Here is a 22,784-nt window from a genome sequence, read left to right on the forward strand (position 1 = left end):
ACAGATGCTGGCAAGGACATGGAGAAAGTAGAATTTGTGTAAGGTTGGTGGGAATGTAAATTAGTACACTATGGAGAATAGCATGGAGGTTCCTCAAAAACCTAAAAACAGAGCTATGATATGATCCATCAATTCCACCACTGGATATATATCCAAAGGAATGGAAATCAATATGTTGACAAGATATCCTCACTCGCATGCATTTTGCAGCACTATTCATATAGCCAAAATATGAAATCAACTTAAGTGCCCATCCATGGATAAATGGATAAAGAAATGTGGTATCTATATATGGAATATTATTCAGCCATAAAAAGAATAAAATCCTGTCATTTGCAGTAACATAGGTGGAACTGGAGGTCATTAGTTTAAGTGAAATAAGCCAAGCACAGAAATACAAATTTTACATGTTCTTACTCATGTGGGAGCTAAAAAAGTGGATCTCGTGAAGACAGAGAGTAGATTGGTTATTACCAGAGGCCACGAAGGACAGAAGGGAGGTGAAGATAAAAAGAAGTTGATTAATGGGTACAAATACAGAGTTTGATAGAAGAAATAAATAAGATCTACTCTTCTAGATTAGTAGGGTGGCTATAGTTTACAATAATCTATTCTCTATTTCAAAATAGCTAGAAGAGAACAATTTGGATATTTCTAGCATAGAGACAAGACAAATAATTAAGTTCATGGATATTCCAATTATTTTTATTTGTTGTTTACAAATTATATGAATGCATTAAGTTATAACATGTATGTAACATGCAACTGTGTATATCTATTATGCATCAATAAAACAGTTTAATAAAAAATGTGGCTAGTCTGAAATAAGATGTGCTATAAATGTAAAATACAACCCAGATTTTTAATACTTATTATAAAAAAGAATACAAAATTGCAATAATTTTCATTTTGATTATATGTTGAAATGATATTTTAGAGATACTGGACTAAATAAAATGTTATTACAATTTTTTTTTTGCCAATAAAAGAAACCTGTTTCTTTTATTAATACAACTTATGGATAATTTTAAATTACATATTTGGCTCACATTTGTAGCTCACATTGTATTTCTATTAGTTGGTACTATTGTGGAATATATGTCTTTGAAAATAACCAGCTTTAAAATTAAATCATGGGAAAATTTTTTTTGAACAGCAAAAGCAAAACAATAAGCAATACCCAATACTAAAGTGCTGGAAACTATTTTATTAAAGTTTTGGTCTTAGCTTTTGTCTACCAGTGAATAGATGTGCAAAATTTGACACACCATTTAAAGTCTATTAACTTCAGTTTCTGTAAAATCAAGATAATATTTACACTGCTTACCTCACAGGGTTGTCAAAAATATAAATAATTATTTCATTCATTCAAAAAAAAATATCAAAGGTCTAACATGGTAAGCCAGGGATACCAAGAACATAAGTTGTTGTACCTGCCCTCAAGGGGCTACAATAGAAATTACAGAATGTTACAGGGGCAATGATGGAACCATTACAAAGTATCTTGTGACTGGCACTCTGCTTAGGGATTAAGGGAAATTCAGCAGAGGACTTGGCCTCTGATCTGGCTCCCTGAACCTGAAGCAGAGTAAACCAGGTAGAGAAGTCAAGGACTACCTTGTCTTCAAGTCCCTAAGGTACAAAAGAGCAGGATGTGCTCAAGGAAAAATAGGGGTGGTTAAGGTCTGGGAAGTAAAGGAGGAGAGGTAGTGCCTTATTTCCAGTATGGACAGTTCTGGTTGGAAGGTTCTGATGCTGGGAGAGAGAGGAGAAAAGAGGAATCACAGTCACTCACGAGCTTTGGCTGATATAAAAATAAATTGATACTTCAGTGCTTCTGATTAAAGAAATTATTGATTATACTAAAGAAAGATTCCTTTAACAAGATAATATTCTTTCTCTATTGCCTATATTATAATATAATTTTGGAATCTTTCTCTTCTTCTTAGAGAAAAGATGTTAGAAAAAGTTAGAAATACAAATGAACAGGATTTAATAAAATAGTGTTCAATAATTAATTTCTAGAAAAATTATGTGGAGTGATTTTTTTTTTTTAACATCTGCTCAGCTCTCTAAGTTAGAACAGTGCCTCACGAAAGGGTCCACATTCTCAAAAGGACAATTGCATGGATACCTGGGGGAAGGGGCAGCTTCTCAAAACAACCTAAACCTACAAGAAGTCATTTAAATCTACCAGCATTTCCAAAGACTGAATTAGTTGCTAGAGATTAATGTATTTCAAAGTTATCTGTAGCAATACTGCAGTCAGTATGATAGGTGACTTAAAATTTTCTATGGTACTATATTTATATGAAAATCACAATGAAGGTAATGGGGTACGAATAGTACTTTCAAGATTATATGTTTGCACATAACACACTTTAAAAGGCATTTTCAAAAGCAAAAATTATGGCTGCTTTTTAATGTTTGTATTTTCTTTAATGCACTTTTTACAGAGCTTGCCGTTTCAAGAACAATAAAAATAAACATTAATCTCAAAACGATTTAGAAGATGTGGGCAAACTATAGAATCTAAAAAATGAAATAATGCTTTATTTTCACCATTAAATTTATATTACTTAATAAAACAATATGCCATAAATAAGAGTAGAGACAAAGAGATAAAATCATGTTATTGGACAGACAATTTTTAAATCTCAGACAATAAGATAAAATCATGTTATTGAATAGACAATTTTTATTGTTTTCCTATCAAATCATGGAACGAATGAGAAGATTAAAAGGATGTTTTTCAGCAAAGGTCTATTATTTACAATAAATGGCTTTGAACAACAATAAATTGATACTTCAGTGCTTCTGATTGATTATACTAAAAGAAGGATTATTGATTATACTAAAGAAATTATTGATTATACTAAAGAAGGATTCTTTTAACAAGATAATATTCTTTTTCTGTTGCCAACAAATTTCCTACCAAGTATTGTAATTGCTTTCTGCTTTTCTGCTTTCTGGTCATAATCTCATCTTTTCAAGGTCTCTCATCCTCTAGAAGAATCACTCCTATCTCTCAGAAGACCTCAAAAGGGAGAAACCAGGAACTGCTTTGTCTTTAGTTAGAATTTGTTCAGGTCTCACTTCCTTCAAAAACTCTCTAGACACAACAACAGCAACAATCTCTATTACACTGGGTTCCAGAGGAAAACAGGCAGTTTTAAAACACAAGAAAGAATCACCAGGAATCACCTCGCAAGAGTCAACAGTGGGTCAGGGTCACATCCTCCTGCTATGCCATGTTCTGCCTTCCATCTGTATTCCTTTAATATCTTGGATTTATTCTTTTCAAACTGGGGTATTTGACAGTGTGCCACAAAGCCATCAGATAAACCCAAGGTCTTCCTGCTGCATATACTTCCCTTGGTAGCACTTAACTTTATTAATATAAAAGCTATTGTTTAAGGGTTCATTTAGTCAGCAAATGTTTTTGAGCACCTGTTGTATGGCAGCAGTTTATTGGCAGCAAGGGATAAAATAATGAACAAGACATGGACCTTTTAGCCTATTGGAAAGGAAGGGAGGGAAGAAAGGAAGGGGGGAAGGAAGGAGGGAGGGAGGGAAGAAGGGAGGGAGAGAGAGAGGAAGGAAGAAAGGAAGGAAGAAAGAAAGGGAGGGAGGGAGGAAGGAAGAGGGAAGGGAGGGAGGGAGGGAGGGAAGGAGGGCAGGAAGGGAGAAGGAATGTAACTATAAGTTCTCTGAAGAAACGGAGATTGGATCCTTAGAAACTAGTTGGGGGAAGGAGTCAACCTCTTCAGCTAGAGTGAGCAGAGAAGGATTTTTAAAACAGGTAGCATTTAGGCTTCAAGAGAAGGAGACAGGCAAGCTGGGTTAGCGGCGAGCAATGCAAAAGTCATCTGAAATCTTAAGGTCAAACATAAATTTCATATTTGTTAGTTGCAGCTTCCTCGAATCCCTGCTACTCAAGGCTCTTCAGTTGATGTTTGGGGAGCTTTGCTCAGAAGAAGTCCATGAATTCCACTGTGAGAGGTAGGAATGGTGGATAGAAAACACTCTCCTTTTCCCTATCTGTATTTAAGTTGGCAGCTTGCAAGGGCTATAACTAAGTACTCAGAATAACTGTCAAGGGAATAAACTGATACATCTCAAATATGGAGGGAAAGATTGTATTTTAACTATATTTATAAAGCTCTTAAGCTTTATGTGGCACTTGCATTTTGAGATAGATATTCCCACTAATTAAAATCAAATGAAACTAAGGTCTTCTTGGCACACTTTGATGCCTTCTTTTTGTCTCATGTGGCCGTATTGCTACAGAATGGTAATCGTCTCTCTATATATAGCCATAGAAATCACAATTTAAAAATCTTACTAAATTACTGTAAATTTCACTAAATAGTTATAAATTTACTTTTTGAAAGGGTTGGTTTCACTGGAGAAATCTAGAGAGAGAATTTAATTTAGGCAAGCTTCTTGAAAGAGGGATAATTTTGTCTCACTTTACCTTTTTATTGCTAATGCCTTGCATAGTATGGGGGACATATTAATGTTCAACAGACAATTAACTAAATTGAAGTTTTAATTTTATATTGGAATTGATAAAGGGTACCAAAGATCTCTTGGGCTCAGATATTTGTCACTACAATTAAATTCCAGTGAAACAGAAGAATAGGCATGCTCCGTATAGTACACGATTTTCTTCACAATACTTGGATTTGGCTAGTACTTTGGATTTCCTACATACTCTATACTTCTAACTCTTGTGAAATTCTGTTCCTGACAGATCCTTCGTATTCTTGATAATGTGCCTAACAAAATGCTGTAACACAATGAAGGTGAGAAGGCAGGAAGTAATTATAGCTTTGTGGAAGGATGAACAGCTATGTCCATGAAGCATCTTTTGAAACTGTTCTAAGAGGAGTTGTCCTTATTGCCCTACTGAAATTACTCAGAGAAAAAAAAATGTAAGAATGTAAGTGATTTCTTCAGATGTGATTTTATTTTCCTTAGGTTTTCAGATTGTTTTCTAAATCAAAGAAAAATTTTTTACAATATTAAATGAACAGTATGCTGCACACTAAGAATGGTACATCAATGTAAGAGTCAAATATCCTTGATAGTGAACAATACTGCAATTTGGCTTTAGTCTCCTATTTACAAATTTAAAGAAACGATAATACATACCATGAGAAGATGAATTTAAAAATGAATTAAGTCAACCATCACTACTTGGGTTAATTTTATACTATGCACATATCAATGTATATATTTACTCTTCAAAAATAATTTTTCATTCCATTAAGCAAACTATATTATGATATATAACATTCATTTCTATTTCAAATTTTTATCTAACCAAGGCTACAGCATAATAGACATAAGGAGAAATTATTCCACTGTCACTATAGTAGATGTTTCTTTCATCACTAGGCTGACATCTTCTTGTCCCAGTGGACAGCTTAAACTTCTTAGAAAAGAGTGGCATTCTCTCTTAATCTGTAGTCCTAATTAAGCAATAACGACCGGCCTTTAGTCCACCTTATTGTGCCTGTACTTTTCTGCTGGAATCTCTTTTACTTTGGGTTTCACATTTACCCCTATCATTGACTGAGACCAGAGGAAAATGTGAATCAGGCAGTTTTAAAACACAAGAGAGAATCACCAAGAATCATCTCACAAGGGTCAACAGGGGGTCAGGGTCATATCGTCCTGCTACATCACGTGCCACCTTCCATCTGTGTATATGGAGGGGCCCCTTCAATCTGACTACCATATTCCATCTCTGCTAAAACGGAGCAAAGCTCTTGATACTCCAATCAAGAAACAATGATGGAAAGCCAAATTAGGAATGAGGGCAGTTGATTTTACATTTTACAATAGCAAGAAGGAATGAGCATCAAAAGTTTAAATTATTAATAATTTAATTTGAAAGATGAGGTTAAAAAAAGGGAGATGACTCTAATTGAAAAACCCAAACTTATGGACTGTTTTATACCTGCACGGAAATTGGAATTAGGCTTCCATAATTCTTCTTTGATTTATATGTTCAGAAAAATTGTTCTCAGACATCCTTCACCAATATTTCCTACTCCCAGAATGCTTTCCATAAATATTTATGTGAAAATTGATTTGACTCTCTTCTAGATTTTCTGGCCTGCTTGCCTATTCAACTTTTTTTCCCTGTCAAAATGAAACACTGAACACAGAGTGGTTAAAAAGCTAAATATTCAGGCTGTAGTAGACTGAACTCTCATGCATGACACCTGAAGATCCACAGGTAAGCTCCACATCCAATCTAGGACTATTATACCACTTCAGAGCCCCCATGGCTGAACTTCCTCACAGAGATTTCATTTGTTAGAAAAGTACTTGTCATTTCTACCCAGAGGTTAATTATGGTTGCTTCTTACTTTCTTGACTGTCGCTTTCATATGGTGAAAAATATTCTTTTGCTATAATAAGTTGGATATGCTTATGAAATGAAGAAAATAGACCTAACATTCTAGTTATCAAATCTCCAGGGGAAACGCTTTGTTCGTCTAAAAGCTTCACAGGCTGCTCATTAGTGTAAATCCCTTTTTTGGTCATTTCTGGAGTGAAGTACATTCTTTGCTGATGTAAAAGCAGTATCAACTCCTTGAATTCAAGTTGGAATTTCAACAAGAGAGATGAAGCACAGAGGGTTCTACTTATGTCATAATTTACTATTTGGACACATTCATATGATTTTAAAAGAGGACTGTGCTTATTTCTCACTAAGCTGCCAGGTGGTTAAGGGTTATATATAGTTGAAGTCCCAAATATAAAATTTTTGTTGTGGACAAAGATAATGCACATTTGATGCACATTTGATGCTACAGGCATTTCTGAGAATGGCAAGAAGAAATTCTGTTTGGTTGTTTAGTGGGACAAGCTGTTGGGCCTAGCACACTCATTAAAGACATTTTCCTCACAAATTCTAGCCAGTCACTTTTGCCTGGAGGCCCAATGTAAAGGCCTCCTTGCAAATCTCCTCAGGAGTTGGAAGAACAACAGATGACTATATCCCAGAGATCCAATGCTCATCCTAAGCACAAGTGAAGCAGAGATCTTGAGTGTCTGAATAATGTACTAAAACTGGTTCTCAACAAATTACAGAGAAATTAGTATATAAAAATGGAACTAATGCTGGCACCAATGCAGATAAAGGTAGCATGAGACTATTGCTTTCAGAGGCATTATTTGACAAGATATTTCAAAATCGGGTTTTAGATACAAACTCAGAGAAAAGTGTTGACTTTCAAGTCTAGCAATACACTGCTTGTCTACAAGATATGAAGAATACGCATGGTAGAATCACACAAAGGGCTTTGAAGGGGTTCCTTTCTATGTTTAAGTATGTAAATTACCATATGAAGTGAGGACTGATAGGGAGATTTCAGAATGTCGTGTCCATAATGACTGTTCAAATGAAGAGTACAACAGCTGCTAAAGAGTTGGTAAGAATTGGTGATTCAGGAGTTGTTAGCTGTCAGTTTATATAGTCATTAAAATAAGAAATTCCACAAATAAACTGTCACATATTTAGATTTATACAGAACATTTCCAAATATGAAAGCCATACAAATAAATCACTACCCTCATATATGCCTCATTTTTGAGAGGCCTTACCTTCTAAGCAGATGTTTCAGTAAAGGCACAATCTTTTATTTAATTCCTACTTAACCTATAGATACATTTCAAGATAAAGACTGGTTATGGAAAGCAATTCTTTCTGTGTAAAACTAACCTTACAAAATGGAGATAAACTCACAGCTGCATGAAGACTAGAGAAAACTCAATGAACTTTTCCAGTTTTCAAAATGCAGGTCATATTCTGATTTAACATCAACTGTATCCATCAACTTTGCATCAATGATTCAGCAACACTTATGACATGTTTAAATTTATAGGGATGAGGCAAAGCTCTCCAAACAACTTTTATACATAAACAAAAAAAAAATTTATCAGGGAGACTTACTTGCTCTTTCTTTGCTTCGCTTATCAGAAAGCACCTATAAAAAAAAAAAACAATATCACTCATCTCAAAATTATACCACTTTTGTCAAGAATATTGAGTTTCAGACAAAAAATAACATTCCAAAATTAGAACCAAATGGCCTCCAGAAATGAAAAAAAAACTGCTAACTGAGGCATGAAGATTGAATGATTTTAGTAACTACACAAATCATCAGGAATCATAAAAGTCATTAAAATACTCATTCATGGGGAAGATGAATTAAATTTATTTTTCTCTGACTTAAGTAAAGATTTATACAATATAGGCCTGGCATGGTGGCTCACACCTATAATCCCAGCAATTCAGCAGGCCTAGGTGGGAGTTCCAGGCTTAAGCTGAGGAGTTTGAGACCAGACTGGGCAACATAGCAAGACCCCCTTCTCTACAAAAAATTTTTAAAATAGCCGAGCATGGTGGTATGTGCCTGCTGCTACTTGGAAGGCTGAAGTGAGAGGATCTCTTGAGCCTGGGAGGCAGGGGTTGCAGTGAACTGTGATTGTGTCACTGCACTCCAGCCTGGACAACAGAATGAGAAAAAAAAAAAGATTTACATAATACCATGTGTCTAGTAACTGAGAAGACTACAGTCTAGTTTCTATTCACTGCTTCACTGCCCTGGTGTCACCAACAGTCTCCTTAGTGCTAAACCCAGACCCCGCTTCACTGTGTCTCTCTGACATCACAGGCCCTAACTTAGCTGACTACTCCTTCCTTCTGAAACTCTATCCTTCTGGGCTTCTGAATCCCATGATGTCCCTGCTGTCTTTTCTACCCCTCTGCCTGTTCCTTATCATTTTCTTGGTGGGCTCTCTTTTGCCTGTGTCTTTCTTATATGTTGATTTCATTTACTTCAGTTTTATTTTGTCTTGTTAGGGATGGGTACTGGCCCTTCTTCCCCTCCCACTTTCCTCCTTCTTCCAGGGTGATCTCATCTACTTTCCATCCATGTTCTGATAACCTTCAGATTTAGATCTCCAACTTAGGTCTCTTTCCTTGAGCTCCAGGACAAAAAAGAAAAAAAAATTTTTTTTTTTTTGAGATGGAGTCTTACTCTGTCGCCTGGGCTGGAATACGGTGGTGTGATCTCAGATCACTGCAACCTCCACCTCCCAGATTCAAGTGATTCTCCTGCCTAAGCCTCTCCAGTAGCTGGGACTACAGGTGTGCACCACCATTCCTGGCTAATTTTTATATTTTTAGCAGAGATGGGGTTTCTCCATGTTGGCCAGGCTGGTCTCGAACTCCTGACCTCAAGTGATCCGCCCACCTCAGCCTCCCAAAGCGCTGGAAATACAAGCGTAAGCCACCACACCTGGTCAAGAGCAAACTGTTGATTGCACATTGCATTTGGATATTTCACATCAGACACCTCAAATTCCGTGTCAAAAAGTCAACGTCCTCTGCTCCCCTCCCATCTCCTCCTCCACCTCCTGGTCCACACACACATACAGATCCCTTTTCTGGGTTCCCTCTGTCTTGGTGAATGGTATTTCCATCTACCTGTTTGCTCAAATCAGAAACTCAAAGATCACCCTTGACTCCTTCCTGTCCTCACTAAATCTTGCTGATGCCTACTTCCAAATCTTGCTTGAATCAATCTACTTCTTTTCATCCCTGCTGCCACCTCCTGGGCAACATTCAGGCCATACTTAGAAAATTGCGATAGTTTCCTAACTTCTTAGTCTGATTCTAGTCTTATTTCTCTCCCATCTATTCTCAGCCAGCATGATTACTTCAAAAATGATGCAATCACGTCAATCTTCTTAAAATTCTTCATGGTTCCCCATTACTCTAAGAATAAATACAGTATTGTGGTTAAGATCATATGTTTAGCAATCAGAAAGACAGTTGCTATCTGTATGACCTTAAAAAAGTGACCACATTTCTCTAAGCCTCATTTCCTCATCAGTAAAATTAGGTTGCTGTGAGGAGTAAGTACAAAAATTCAGGGATTGTACTGAGCCCCATGTGTAGCAGAGAAAAAGTATACAATAAATATTGGTTGATTATTCTGAAGGAAATTCTGAAAAATAGATGTTTATGTTTATTAACTTTTTCAAAGTATCAGGTACACATTACTCTCCAAGAGTCAGGCAGGAAAGAGGCTAAATGATGATGCAGTTAAAGCTTTGTCCTTACTATCACTGTTTCTTCCCAACCCATTGTTTGTGTCTCTCCCTATTCTATGCCTGTGCTCATACTTGCCCCGGGAAAAATCAAATCCACAAGAGTTGATGAGTGACAATAAGATCCACTTTTCCCAAGGATATTCACCTACTAAAGGGACACCATTTGACAATAAGCACCAATAAATGAACCTCTAATGGTGAAACTTCAGACATTTGTGACACACAGAGGGGAAAGATCCCTCTATATTTTTATATTTTTAAACTAATATCAGTGGTTCTGACTTGGTTTGGAAGCAAATGTATTTAATGACTATTTGACCTGGAATAAAAAATAAAGTTAGAAAGTAAATAAGTTGTGTTACTTGAACATAATAAAATATTAAGCATTTTTAAAAATACAATAATAACGTTGTGACAATCATATAAATTAGAAATAACCCAATAGAATTCTTCTGGTTCATCTGTTTAAAAATTCTCACTTATGAGCTAAGAGCAATTGCTGCAGAAAAATTTAAGCCTCAGGGCTTGAAAAGAAAACAAAACGTAGAAGTATGGTTCCTCAACCACACCTTGAGATGGAGTGCTAACAGATCTACTCATACATTAATAATAATAATAATAAATAATCCTTGGCACAAGAGCTGAAAGTCAGATTACTTGGTTCCAAAATAAATCAACGCAGCCCAACTGAAATAGGAATTCCAGAGAGAATATTTGACAAATGTATGGTCAAGTATTATTTTGTCCTAAATGTAGAATATTCAAAAGGTACACAGAGTTTGAATTTGATAAATATATAAATGTATACAGAATATGAATATTTCAAGTCTGAGGTAGCATGATATTAAATACGGTAAGTTCTAAGTTTCTCTTCAAAGAATCAGTATGTCAGTATATTGTTTCCTTGTTCTTTATTCTCCATTTAAAAGTTTAACTTCCCCATTCATCTCCTTGCCCCTAGTTTCAGTAAACAACCTTCCTGCAGCTCTAATCAGTAGTTCACATCTGTTCCCCTGGTTACCTGCACCTATTCCTCTTGCTGAAACCGCACATACCCCTCATGCATCCCCCTCCTAACCCACATATTTAGAGTCCTAACTCATCCTAGTCACCTGCTTTGTCCTGAGTCACCCCGGTCACCTGCTCTGACCTCAGTCACCTTTAGTCACCTGTTCCAGAACCATCTTTCCTGCAGAAACTGCTCACCCCACCACTCTAGCTCATACCCCTGCTGTCTTTAAAATAGCCATCAGAATTAGCTTAGACTGTACGGTCCAACCCTAGCCAATAGGGGAACACCACAGCAGTAGGGGCTACCTGTATCTGGGATAAGAACCCCTTCCCTCGCCTTGTTCAGGTATGCTCTCACCATTACTCTATCCGTGAGACACACCCTTCTTTTTTTCTTTAATATCTTATTGCACTTTAGGTTCTGGGGTACATGTGCAGAACATGCAGGATTGTTGCATAGGTACATACATAGCAATGTGGTTTGCTGCCTCCATCCCCCCATCACCTATATCTGGCATTTCTCCCCATGTTATCCCTCTCCAACCTCCTTACCCTTCGCTGTCCCTCCCCTATTCCCTCCCAACAGACCCCAGTGTGTGATGCTCTCCTCCCTGTGTCCATGAGTTCTCATTGATCAACACTCACCTATGACTGAGAACATGTGGTGTTTGATTTTCTGTTCTTATGTCAGTTTGCTGAGAATGATGGTTTCCAGATTCATCCATATCCCTACAAAGGACACAAACTCATTTTTTATGGCTGCATGGTATTCCATGGTGTGTATGTGCCACATTTTCCTTGTCTAGTCCAGGTCTTTGCTATTGTAAACAGTGCCATTATGAACATATGTGTGCATGTGTCTTTATAAGAGAATGATGTATAATCCTTCGGATATACACCCAGTAATGGGATTGCTGGGTCAAATAGAATTTCCAGTTCTAGGTCCTTGAGGAGTCGCCACACTGTCTTCCACAATGGTTGAACTAATTTACACTCCCTTACACTCCCACCAACAGTGTAAAAGTGTTCCTAATTCTCCACATCCTCTCCAGCATCTGTTGTCTCCAGATTTTTTAATGATCGCCATTCTAACTGGAGTGAGATGGTATCTCAGTGTGGTTTTGATTTGCATTTCTCTAATGACCAGTGATGATGAGCATTTTTTCATGTTTCTTGGCCTCATATATGTCTTCTTTTGAAAAGTGTCTGCTCATGTCCTTTGCCCACTTTTGAACGGGTTTGTTCTTTCTTGTAAATCTGTTTTAGTTCTTTGTAGATTCTGGATATCAGCCCTTTGTCAGATGGGTAGATTGCAAAAATTTTTTCCCATTCTGTTTGTTGCCAGTTCACTCTAATGATTATTTCTTTTGCTGTACAGAAGATCTGGAGTTTAATTAGATCCGATTTGTCTATTTTGGCTTTTGTAGCCAATGCTTTTGGTGTTTTAGTCATAAAGTCCTTGCCTATGCCTATGTCCTGAATGGTTTTGTCTAGGTTTTCTTCTAGGGTTTTTATGGTGTTAGGTCTTATGTTTAAGTCTTTAATTCATCTGGAGTTAATTTTAGTGTAAGGTGTCAGAAGGGGTCCAGTTTCTGCTTTCTGCACACGGCCAGCCAGTTTTCCCAACACCATTTATTAAACAAGGAATCCTTTCCCCCATTGCTTGTTTTTGTCAGATTTGTCAAAGATCAGATTGTTGTAGATGTGTGGTGTTGCCTCCGAGGCCTCTGTTCTGTTCCATTGGTCTGTATCTCTGTTTTGGTACCAGTACCAGACTGTTTTGATTACTATAGCCTTGTAGTATAGGTTGAAGTCAGGTAGCGTGATGCCTCCAGCTTTGTTCTTTTTGTTTAAAATTGTCTTGGTTATGCAGGCTGTCTTTTAGTTCCATATGAAGTTTAAGGTGTTTTTTTCCAGTTCTGTGGAGAGGGTCATAGGTAGCTTGATGGGGATAGTGTTGAATCTATAAATTACTTTGGGCAGTATGGCCATTTTCACAATACTGATTCTTCCTAACCATGAGCATGGAATGTTTTTCCACCTGTTTGTGTCCTCTCTTATTTCCTTCAGCAGTGGTTTGTAGTTCTCCTTGAAGGTTCTTTACATCCTTTGTTAGTTATATTCTCAGGTATTTTATTCTCTTTGTAGCAACTGTGAATGGTAGTTCGTTCTTGATTTGGCTCTCTTTAAGTCTGTTATTGGTGTATAGGAATGCTTTGATTTCTGCACATTGATTTTGTATTCTGTGACTTTGCTGAAGTTGCTTATCAGTTTCAGAAGTCTTGGGCTGAGACGATGGAGTCTTCTAAATATATAATCATGTCATCTGCAAATAGAGACAATTTGACTTCCTCCTTTCCTAATTGAATACATTTTATTTCTTTTTCTTGCCTGATTGCTCTGGCTAGAACTTCCAATACTATATTGAATAGGAGTGGTGAGAGAGGGCATCCTTGTCTAGTGTCAGATTTCAAAGGCAATGCTTCAGTTTTTGCCATTCAGTATGATATTGGCTGTCAGTTTGTTGTAAATAGCTTTTATTATTTTGAGATACATTCCATCGATACCTAGTTTTTGAGAGTTTTTAGCTTAAAGGGCTGTTGAATTTTGTCGAAGGCCTTCTCTGTGTTTATTGAGATAATCATGTTGTTTTTTGTCTTTGGTTCTGTTTATGTGGTGCATTACGTTTATAGACTTGCATATGTTGAACCAGCCTTGCATCCCCAGGATTAAGTTGAGTTGATCATGATGGATAAGCTTTTTGATGTGCTATTGGATTTGGTTTGCCAGTATTTTATTGAAGATTTTTGCATCTATGTTCATCATGGATATTGGCCTAAAGTTTTCTTTTTTTTGTTGAGAGACACACCCTTCTATAGAGGTAAATTGCCTTGCTGAGAAAATTTATGTTCAAGTGCTATTTCTTTCGTGGCACCAAAAATTTGTTTCTAACAATGAGAAAAAAGGAGAAACTAATTATCTGAAATTAAAGCAACAAAAGTTAGTGTCTTAAAAAATGAAAAATATTTGAAATATATTACTGAGTTTCAAAGATGTTAGAGATATTTAAAAATGAGCCCCTAATGTTTCTACCATTTTAGTAGTACATGAAACATTAGAAGCAGAGGCATAGGGGCCCTCATTTCCCAGGAAAATTGATGAGGCAAAAAATAAATACATAATACCCATTTTCCATAATACATTGGATGAACCTGGAAACCATCATTCTCAGCAAACTGACACAAGAACACAAAATCAAACATCGCATGTTCTCACTCATAGGTGGGTGTTGAACAATAAGAACACATGGACACAGGGAGGGGAGCACTACACACTGGGGTCTGTTGGGGGGAAATAGGGGAGGGACAGTGGGGGGTGGGGAGTTGGGGAGAGATAGCATGGGGAGAAATACCACATATAGGTGAAGAGGAGGAAGGCAGCAAATCACACTGCCACGTATGCACCTATGCAACAATCTTGCATGTTCTTCACATGTACCCCAAAACCTAAAATGCAATTTAAAAAAATAATAAATAAATAAATAACATATATAACGTTAAAAAAATACATTAATTGTAACATTCATAAACGTGATGGTGAACATATTCTTCTTTATGGATTATATAGCAATATTTTAACATATCAATTTTCATTTAAAATCACAGGATGCCAGGGGCTGGGGGAAGAAGGAATAGGGAGTTATTGATTAATTGGTACAGAGTTCAGTTTTACAAGATGAAGATTTCTGGAGATGGACAGTGCTGATGCTTGCCTAACAATGTAAATGTTTTTAATACCACTGAACTGTATACTTAAAAACAGTCAAGGCAACAAATGTTACATGAATTTTATAACAATTTTAAAAAGGTTCCCCATCAGAAAAAGTCACTAAAAGTACACACTCTGTTGGAACCTCTTATGTTGAACCTCCTGCTGCCTCCTACTTCAAACTCCCCTGTTTGAAAATCCAAATAGAAACTCTTTAGGCTTTAGCAATATAACACATTAAGAGGATATCTATAAGATCCAAAATGTGACTATGGGTAGATTATTTTATAAAACTGCTACTATTGGGGAGATAATTATTTATACTCACCTAATAATCCTAAGATTATAGTTAGCTCTATAAACATGAACAAAGGCTACATTTTGGAGCAGATGTGAAATGTCATTTATTCACTGGTGCCAGTATAACTACATTACCTGTCTCTGACCACCAGTGGGTTTTCTCTGGGTATTTTATTCACTAAACATTTGTTGAGTGCTTAGTCAGTATATAGAAACACACATTTCTAGCACTATGCTAGGTGCTTGACCCTTTCGGTTGTATAGGTGGCTTGGAGCAGGTAGGTGGTCTATATTGGAGATTTGGGAACTCTAGAACTGTGAGAATTATCCATGGATAATTCATGGATAACTATTAGAATTATCTAATCAAAAATTCTCATGGAGAAAACATGACTGTAGTTTTGCCATTTATTGCAGACTACAGATAGCATAGACCACCCTTGGGTGGCTCTATTTCCTTCTTGATTAGTAGTAAATTGCTTTGAAGTACATTTAAAGGTAATATGCAGGCCAGGTGCAGTGACTTATGCCTGCAATCCCAGTACTTTGGGAGGCCGCGGTAGGAGGATTACTTGAGGCAGGGAGTTTGAGATCAGCCTAGGAAACATGAAGAGATCCTGTCTCTACAAAAAAAAAAAAAGAAAAAAAATTAGCCAGTGTGATGGCTCACATCTGTAATCCCAACTATTGGAGAGACTGAGGCAGGAGGATCACTTGAGCCCAGAAGTTGAGGCTGCAATGAGCCAGTGTTTGCACCACTGTACTCCAGCCTGGGTAGCAGAATGAGATCCTCTCTCCAAAAATAATAATATAACAGTAAAAAGTTAAAAAAAGTGTCATTTGCTTCATTTGCTGAGATTTCCCCAGAAAATGTTAATTTTGTAATACCTCCAAAGCCATAGTGATTATAAATCCATGTTCATTAAGACAGTCTAAAAACATCTTAGGTATTTATTTTATAATAAGGCTGGAATTAAAATGCAATTGCTTTTTGAAACAAATGTACCCAGTGATGTATCCTTTGCCCACATAGCCAAATATGACAGATTAAAATACAGAACTGCACTAGGTAACCATAAAAACATCCAGATAATTTTTGTTGGGAAGCTATGTCTCTTAAGGCTTGTAATGATCAATCAAGTCAATGAATATATTGACTACTATTGTACTAGTCAAACTAGAAAGCAGTTTCAACACCTGCTGCTCCTGAAACACAAAGGGCCCATTTGTTCCTAATGCCCTCATGTTAACCTTTAAAACCAAAAGCAGTAGATAAAAATCCTAGAGTAAATAAATTCTTATATAAACATGGAAACTATTTTATTATCTGTCCTTTACTTTATTCAGAACCCACCTGCTGGTTTCAAACTCAATAGCTTATTATATTCAGTAGTAACCTTGATTTAAATATTACTGGATAATATCTAAGTAGCAATGAGTAGAAAAGGTTAATCACTAGATTACCACTAGAAAGTTAGTTTCCTTGGACAAGTGTATGGGATGTATTACACACTGAGTTTGGCCTGAGTAATTTATGGCTAACTGACTTTGTTATAGGTGAATTATATCTCAAATAATCTTTTCCTAAGTCACCCTTGTTTTAGTTGGTTTGTGTGTTGCTATAAAGAAATACCTGAGGTTGGAGATATATATATATACACACACACAAAATGATTTATTTGGCTCACAATTGTGGTATTTCGAAAAGTTCAAAACTGGGCAAAGTCCTCAGGCATTTTCCACTCCTGGCTGAAGGTGAAGGGGAATTTGTATATAGAGAAATCACAGGGAGAGAGAGGAAGCAGAAGAGGGGCCAGGTGCCAGGATTTTTAATGACTAGCTTTCACAGGAACTAATAAAGTGAGAACCTACCCACCCACCAGCCCCAGTGAGGGCTTTAATCTATTCATGAGGGATCGATCTGCCTTCATGACCCAGACACCTCCCATTAGGCACCCATCTCCAACATTGAGATTAAATTTCAACATGAGTTTTAAGGGATCAAACATCCAAACTATAGCATTCTTGTTACATTGGCTACGCAACAGATCATGCACAAATTATATATAAAAAAGTATAGGTTTTATCCTACTTGATCATGGTGGATAAGCTTTTTGATGTGCTGTTGTAATCGGCTTGCCATTATTTTATTGAAGATTTTTGCATCTATGTTCATCATGGATATTGGCCTGTAGTTTTCTTTTCTTGTTGAGTCTCTGCCAGGTTTTGGTATTAGGATGATGTTGGTCTCATAAAATGATTTGGGAAGGATTCCCTCTTTTTGGATTATTTGGAATAGTTTCAGTAGGAATGGTATCAGTTCCTCTTTGTATGTCTGGTAGAATTCGGCTGTGAACCCATCTGGGCCTGGGCTTTTTTTGGGTGGTAGGCTCTTAATTGCTGCCTCGACTTCAGACCTTGTTATTGGTCTATTCAGGGTTTCGACTTCTTCCTGGTTTAGGCTTGGCAGGAGGCAGCTGTCCAGGAATTTATCCATTTCCTCCAGGTTTTCTAATTTATGTGCATAGAGTTGTTTGTAATAATCTCTGATGATGGTTTGAATTTCTGTGGAATCTGTGGTGATATCGCCTTTGTCATTTTTTATTGCATCTATTTGGTTATTCTCTCTTTTCTTTTTTATTAGTCTGGCTAGTGGTCTGTCTATTTTGTTGATCTTTTCAAAAAACCAGCTCCTGGATTTATTGATTTTTTGAAGGGTTTTTCGTGTCTCTATCTCCTTCAATTCTGCTTTGATCTTAGTTATTTCTTGTCTTCTGCTAGGTTTTGAGTTTTTTTGATCTTGCTCCTCTAGCTCTTTCAATTTTGACGATAGGGTGTCAATTTTAGATCTCTCCTTTCTTCTCATGTGGGCACTTATTGCTATATATTTTCCTCTAGAGACTGCTTTAAATGTGTCCCAGAGATTCTGGTATGTGGTGTCTTCATTCTCGTTGGTTTCGAAGAACGTCTTTATTTCTGCCTTCATTTCATTGTTTATCCAGTCAACATTCAGGAGAAAGTTGTTCATTTTCCATGAGGCTGTGCGCCTGACACCTTACACTAAAATTGACTCCAGATGGATTAAAGACTTAAACATAAGACCTAACACCATAAAAACACTAGAAGGAAACCTAGGCAAAACCATTCAGGACATAGGCGTAGGCAAGGACTTCATGACCAAAACACCAAAAGCATTGGCAACAAAAGCCAAAATAGACAAATGGGACCTAATCAAACTCCACAGCTTCTGCACAGCAAAAGAAACAGTCAATAGAGTGAATCGGCAACCAACAGAATGGGAAAAAATTTTTGCAGCCTACCCATCTGACAAAGGGCTGATATCCAGAATTTACAACGAGCTAAAAAAGATTTACAAGAAAAAAACAAACAAGCCAATTCAAAAGTGGGCGAAGGACATGAACAGATACTTTACAAAAGAAGACATACATGAGGCCAACAAGCATATGAAAAAATGCTCATCATCACTGGCCATTAGAGAAATGCAAATCAAAACTACATTGAGATACCATCTCACACCAGTTAGAATGGCAATCATTAAAAAATCTGGAGACAACAGATGCTGGAGAGGATGTGGAGAAATAGGAACACTTTTACACTGTTGGTGGGAGTGTAAATTAGTTCAACCATTGTGGAAAACAGTGTGGCGATTCCTCAAGGACCTAGAAATAGAAATTCCATTTGACCCAGCAATCCCATTACTGGGCATATATCCAAAGGATTATAAATCGTTCTACTATAAGGACACATGCACACGAATGTTCATTGCAGCACAGTTTACAATAGCAAAGACCTGGAACCAACCCAAATGCCCATCGATGATAGACTGGACAGGAAAAATGTGGCACATATACACCATGGAATATTATGCAGCCATTAAAAACGAGGAGTTCGCGTCCTTTGTAGGGACATGGATGAACCTGGAAACCATCATTCTCAGCAAACTGACACAAGAACACAAAATCAAACACCACATGTTCTCACTCATAGGCGGGTGTTGAACAAGGAGAACACATGGACACAGGGAGGGGAGCACTATACATGGGGGTCTGTTGTGGGGGAGTGGGGGGGGACAGCGGGGGGGTGGGGAATTGGGGAGGGATAGCATGGGGAGAAATGCCAGATATGGGTGAAGGGGAGGAAGGCAGCAAATCACACTGCCATGTATGCACCTAAGCAACAACCTTGCATGTTTTTCACATGTACCCCAAAACCTAAAATGCAATAAAAAAAAAAAAAAAAAAAAAAAAAAAAAAAAGTATAGGTTTTAAAAAATGAAAATAAAATATTTCAAAGCATTGTAATATGTAATTGCAGAATCATTTTGACAAGACAGGCTTAAAGAAGAGGTTAACCAAACTATCAGTTGATGAAGAAGTAAAATGAAAATATAATGTTCCTTATTTACCATAATAAATTCTCACTATTCCCTTTAAATTTGAATTCAAAATATTCCAAGTATGACCTTGCAGGAAGTTCTCAAAACTTTCTATTTCTACAAAAATTCTATATAATGATTTCTGTCTAATTTTCAAAGCTATTTTTTCCTTGACTCAGGCTGAGAAATGAACTCAGGCGGTACTAACTCTTAGCTAGAAGGAGGGAAGAGACAGGGATGATCACAATTTCCTCACATATAACTGTGTGATGAAAGCCACAAAAAAACCACTAAAAAGGATAGATTATATAGTTTTAAATATACTTTTCATTTTTATTTAATCTTTCCTGATTTCCCATAGATCTGAGATATGTAATGCTTATTTTCATTGCTACATAAAAATCTCAATAAACTTTATACATAGAGTCAAGTGAAAATCCACTTTTGTGGACTGAATATATTTGTTTGGCCTATGATGTATAAATCTCTGTTTCTAAATATAAATTTTGGTATATGTACATTAGTGTCATATATTTGAAATAGAAGGAGTAATACAGAATTTTAGAAATTTAATCTAATGCACCAACATGAGTCTTTACTAGTTCATTGAGTCTAAAATGATGTTATTTAATAAACCACAGCATTTTAATAAGCATTCTTGACATCTGGTGCTAATAAAAAGGACTTTATGCTTTACAGTTAACATTTAAGGAAAAAACATGACTGCAATTTTGCTATTTATCATAGATCACAGATGGCATAGACCACATTTGGGTGGTTTCATTTCCTTCTTGATTAGTTTACATAAAGAGGCTACTTGTTTTCTCTCTTTCTGTGTCTATTTTATATAGGATTTGGGTCAAGTCCCAGAAATTAACACGTGAAAAAAGAAAGGAATGCATTAAATTTAATGTGAAGTTTCTTAATAACAAAATTGGTTGTAGACTTTTTCTGGATCGAGTTTAGTTAATAGATTCATTCTAAAACAAGAATCCAAGGAATTTTGCACTGGAAAAATATTTTAAGTAAGTTTTCTGGAGACAAAACCACAAGGACATAAATACTTCCATCTCTTGTACAACTATATGCCCTAGGCAAATACTGGCCAGTCCTTCTATCCAAGACAGGTTTTTCCAGGAGCCTGTGTGCAAGCCGGCAGCTGGGCCTGATGCTGCTGCAACACTTAGACAGGGATGAAGGCTTCCAGGTACTCTCCTTGCCTCTGGCCAGCCCTTTTCCAACCATGAAACTGAAGTATGGGCTTCCCTTTTCCTACTTGCTCAGACTATTTGTATTCTTCCCTTTAGATTCTTTGCTGAGTGTCCTGCTCCAACTTGGACATTGACTTGAGTTGAACTCTGACTCTCATTAACCCCAACTTACCACTTCCTTACACTTTCCTCTGGAAAATATCATGCTTATCAGGAAGCATTAGTGCAAGAGTATAAAACATATGTCATGCAACTTTTCACTAGACTTTGTTAGAAGCATTGAAAATTAATGATTACATTTACCAGATAGTAATAATGGAAATGGCATGCTATAAGATGCTCTATATGACACAAAAGCTCAGACTGAAAAGCCAATAGATTAATCTGTGAGAAATAGAGAGATGGGAGTGTTAATTAGCTCAAAATCAAACAAGTTTTAACCTCAGAATTCTTTAATTCTGAAAATAAGAGAGAAATAAGATGTAGGAATATATATAAACACCACTAGAAAGCAATTAAATGCAGAATTTACTACAATACAGAATTAATTGAGATAATAACTACAATTAATTTTTAGAATACCATAAAGTTAAAGAGGTTGTGTATGCTGTTGAAAACTGACTAGATTAGAATAAAATGAGTTCATTTTTAAACTAAATTATTGTTATTATTATTAAATTTTTACTGGCACATAATAATTGTACATAGTTATGGAATATGGGATTTTTTGATATGTGTACATTGTGTAATGAGCAAAACAGATTATAATAGCATATTCAGCACCTTAAATATTTATCATTTCTTTGTACTGAGTACATTCAAAATCTCCTCTTCTAGCTTTTTCAAATATGATACATTATTGTTAACTCTCCCCTTCTCTCTCCTCACTACACTTCCCATCCTCTGGTAACCACTATTCTACTCTCTACTAGATTTCATGTAAAAGACGTCACGCAGTATTCATCTTTCTGTTCCAGACTTATTTCACTCAATATAATTTAACAGGTTCATCCATGTTGCCACAAGTGACAAAATTTTTATTCTGTTTTTTTTATAGCTGAATAGTATTCTATTGTGTATATATTCACTGTATTTTTAAGTCCATTCAACCACTGATGGGATTTAGGTTCTTTACTTACCTTGGCTGTTGTGAATCGTACTGTGACAAACACAGGAGTGCAAATATCTCTTTGACAGACTGATACCATTTTCTTTGGATATATACCCAGTAGTGGGATTGCTAGAGTATAGGGTAGTTCTATTTCTAATTTTTTTGAGGAACTGCCATACTGTTTTCCATAATGGGTAAACTAATTTACATTTCCCCTACCAATGTGTAAGGGTTCTCTTTTCTCCACCTCTTTACCAACATTTGTTACTGCTTATCTTTTTGATAATAGTCATTCTAACCAAAGTGAAGCGATATCCTACTGATATTTTGACTTGCATTTCACTGATGATTAATAATATTGAGCATTTTTCATATATTTCTTGGCCATTTGTATGTCTCCTTTTAAGAAACGTATAGTCAGTTCTTTTGCCAATTTTTTAATTGAGTTTTTGTTGTTGTTGAGTTGTTTCAGTTCCTTATATATTTTGGATATTAACCCCTCATTGGATGCATAGTTTGCAAATATATTCTCTCATTCTGTATGTCTCTTTGCTTTGTTGATTGTTCTATTGTTCTAAATCGCTGTGCAAAAAAAAAAAAAAAGGTTGAAGTCATCTCATTTGTCTATACTTGCATTTGTTGCCTGTGCTTTTGAAGTTTCTATCCATAAAAAAATCCTCGTGTAGGATATTTTTCATAGACATTTTCTCCTGTGTTTTCTCTTCTAGCAGTTTTGTAGTTTAGGGTTTTACATGTAAGTCTTTAATTCATCTTGAGTTGAAGTTTGTCTATGGTAAGAGATAAGGGTCTAGTTTCATTCTTCTACATGTGTTTAACCAGTTTTCCT

The 22,784-nt window shown here is 36.3% G+C and overlaps 1 protein-coding gene across 8 annotated transcripts in view; it reads right to left on the reverse strand.

The window, feature by feature from the left end:
• The window catches only part of STARD13 (StAR related lipid transfer domain containing 13), a 557,207-nt gene that overhangs the window by 316,343 nt on the left and 218,080 nt on the right, over positions 1 to 22,784 (reverse strand). For all 8 annotated transcript variants that reach the window (XM_012465553.3, XM_064361750.1, XM_064361752.1 and 5 more), the window contains one exon: positions 7,973 to 8,006. In XM_012465553.3, the coding sequence (XP_012320976.2) occupies positions 7,973 to 8,006 (34 nt within the window). The remainder of the gene's footprint in view (positions 1 to 7,972; positions 8,007 to 22,784) is intronic.

This window comes from Aotus nancymaae, unplaced genomic scaffold, assembly GCF_030222135.1.
Source record: "Aotus nancymaae isolate 86718 unplaced genomic scaffold, 86718_ANA_hifiasm-v0.15.2.pri h1tg000043l, whole genome shotgun sequence".
In the NCBI taxonomy this organism is placed as follows: Eukaryota; Metazoa; Chordata; class Mammalia; order Primates; family Aotidae; genus Aotus; species Aotus nancymaae.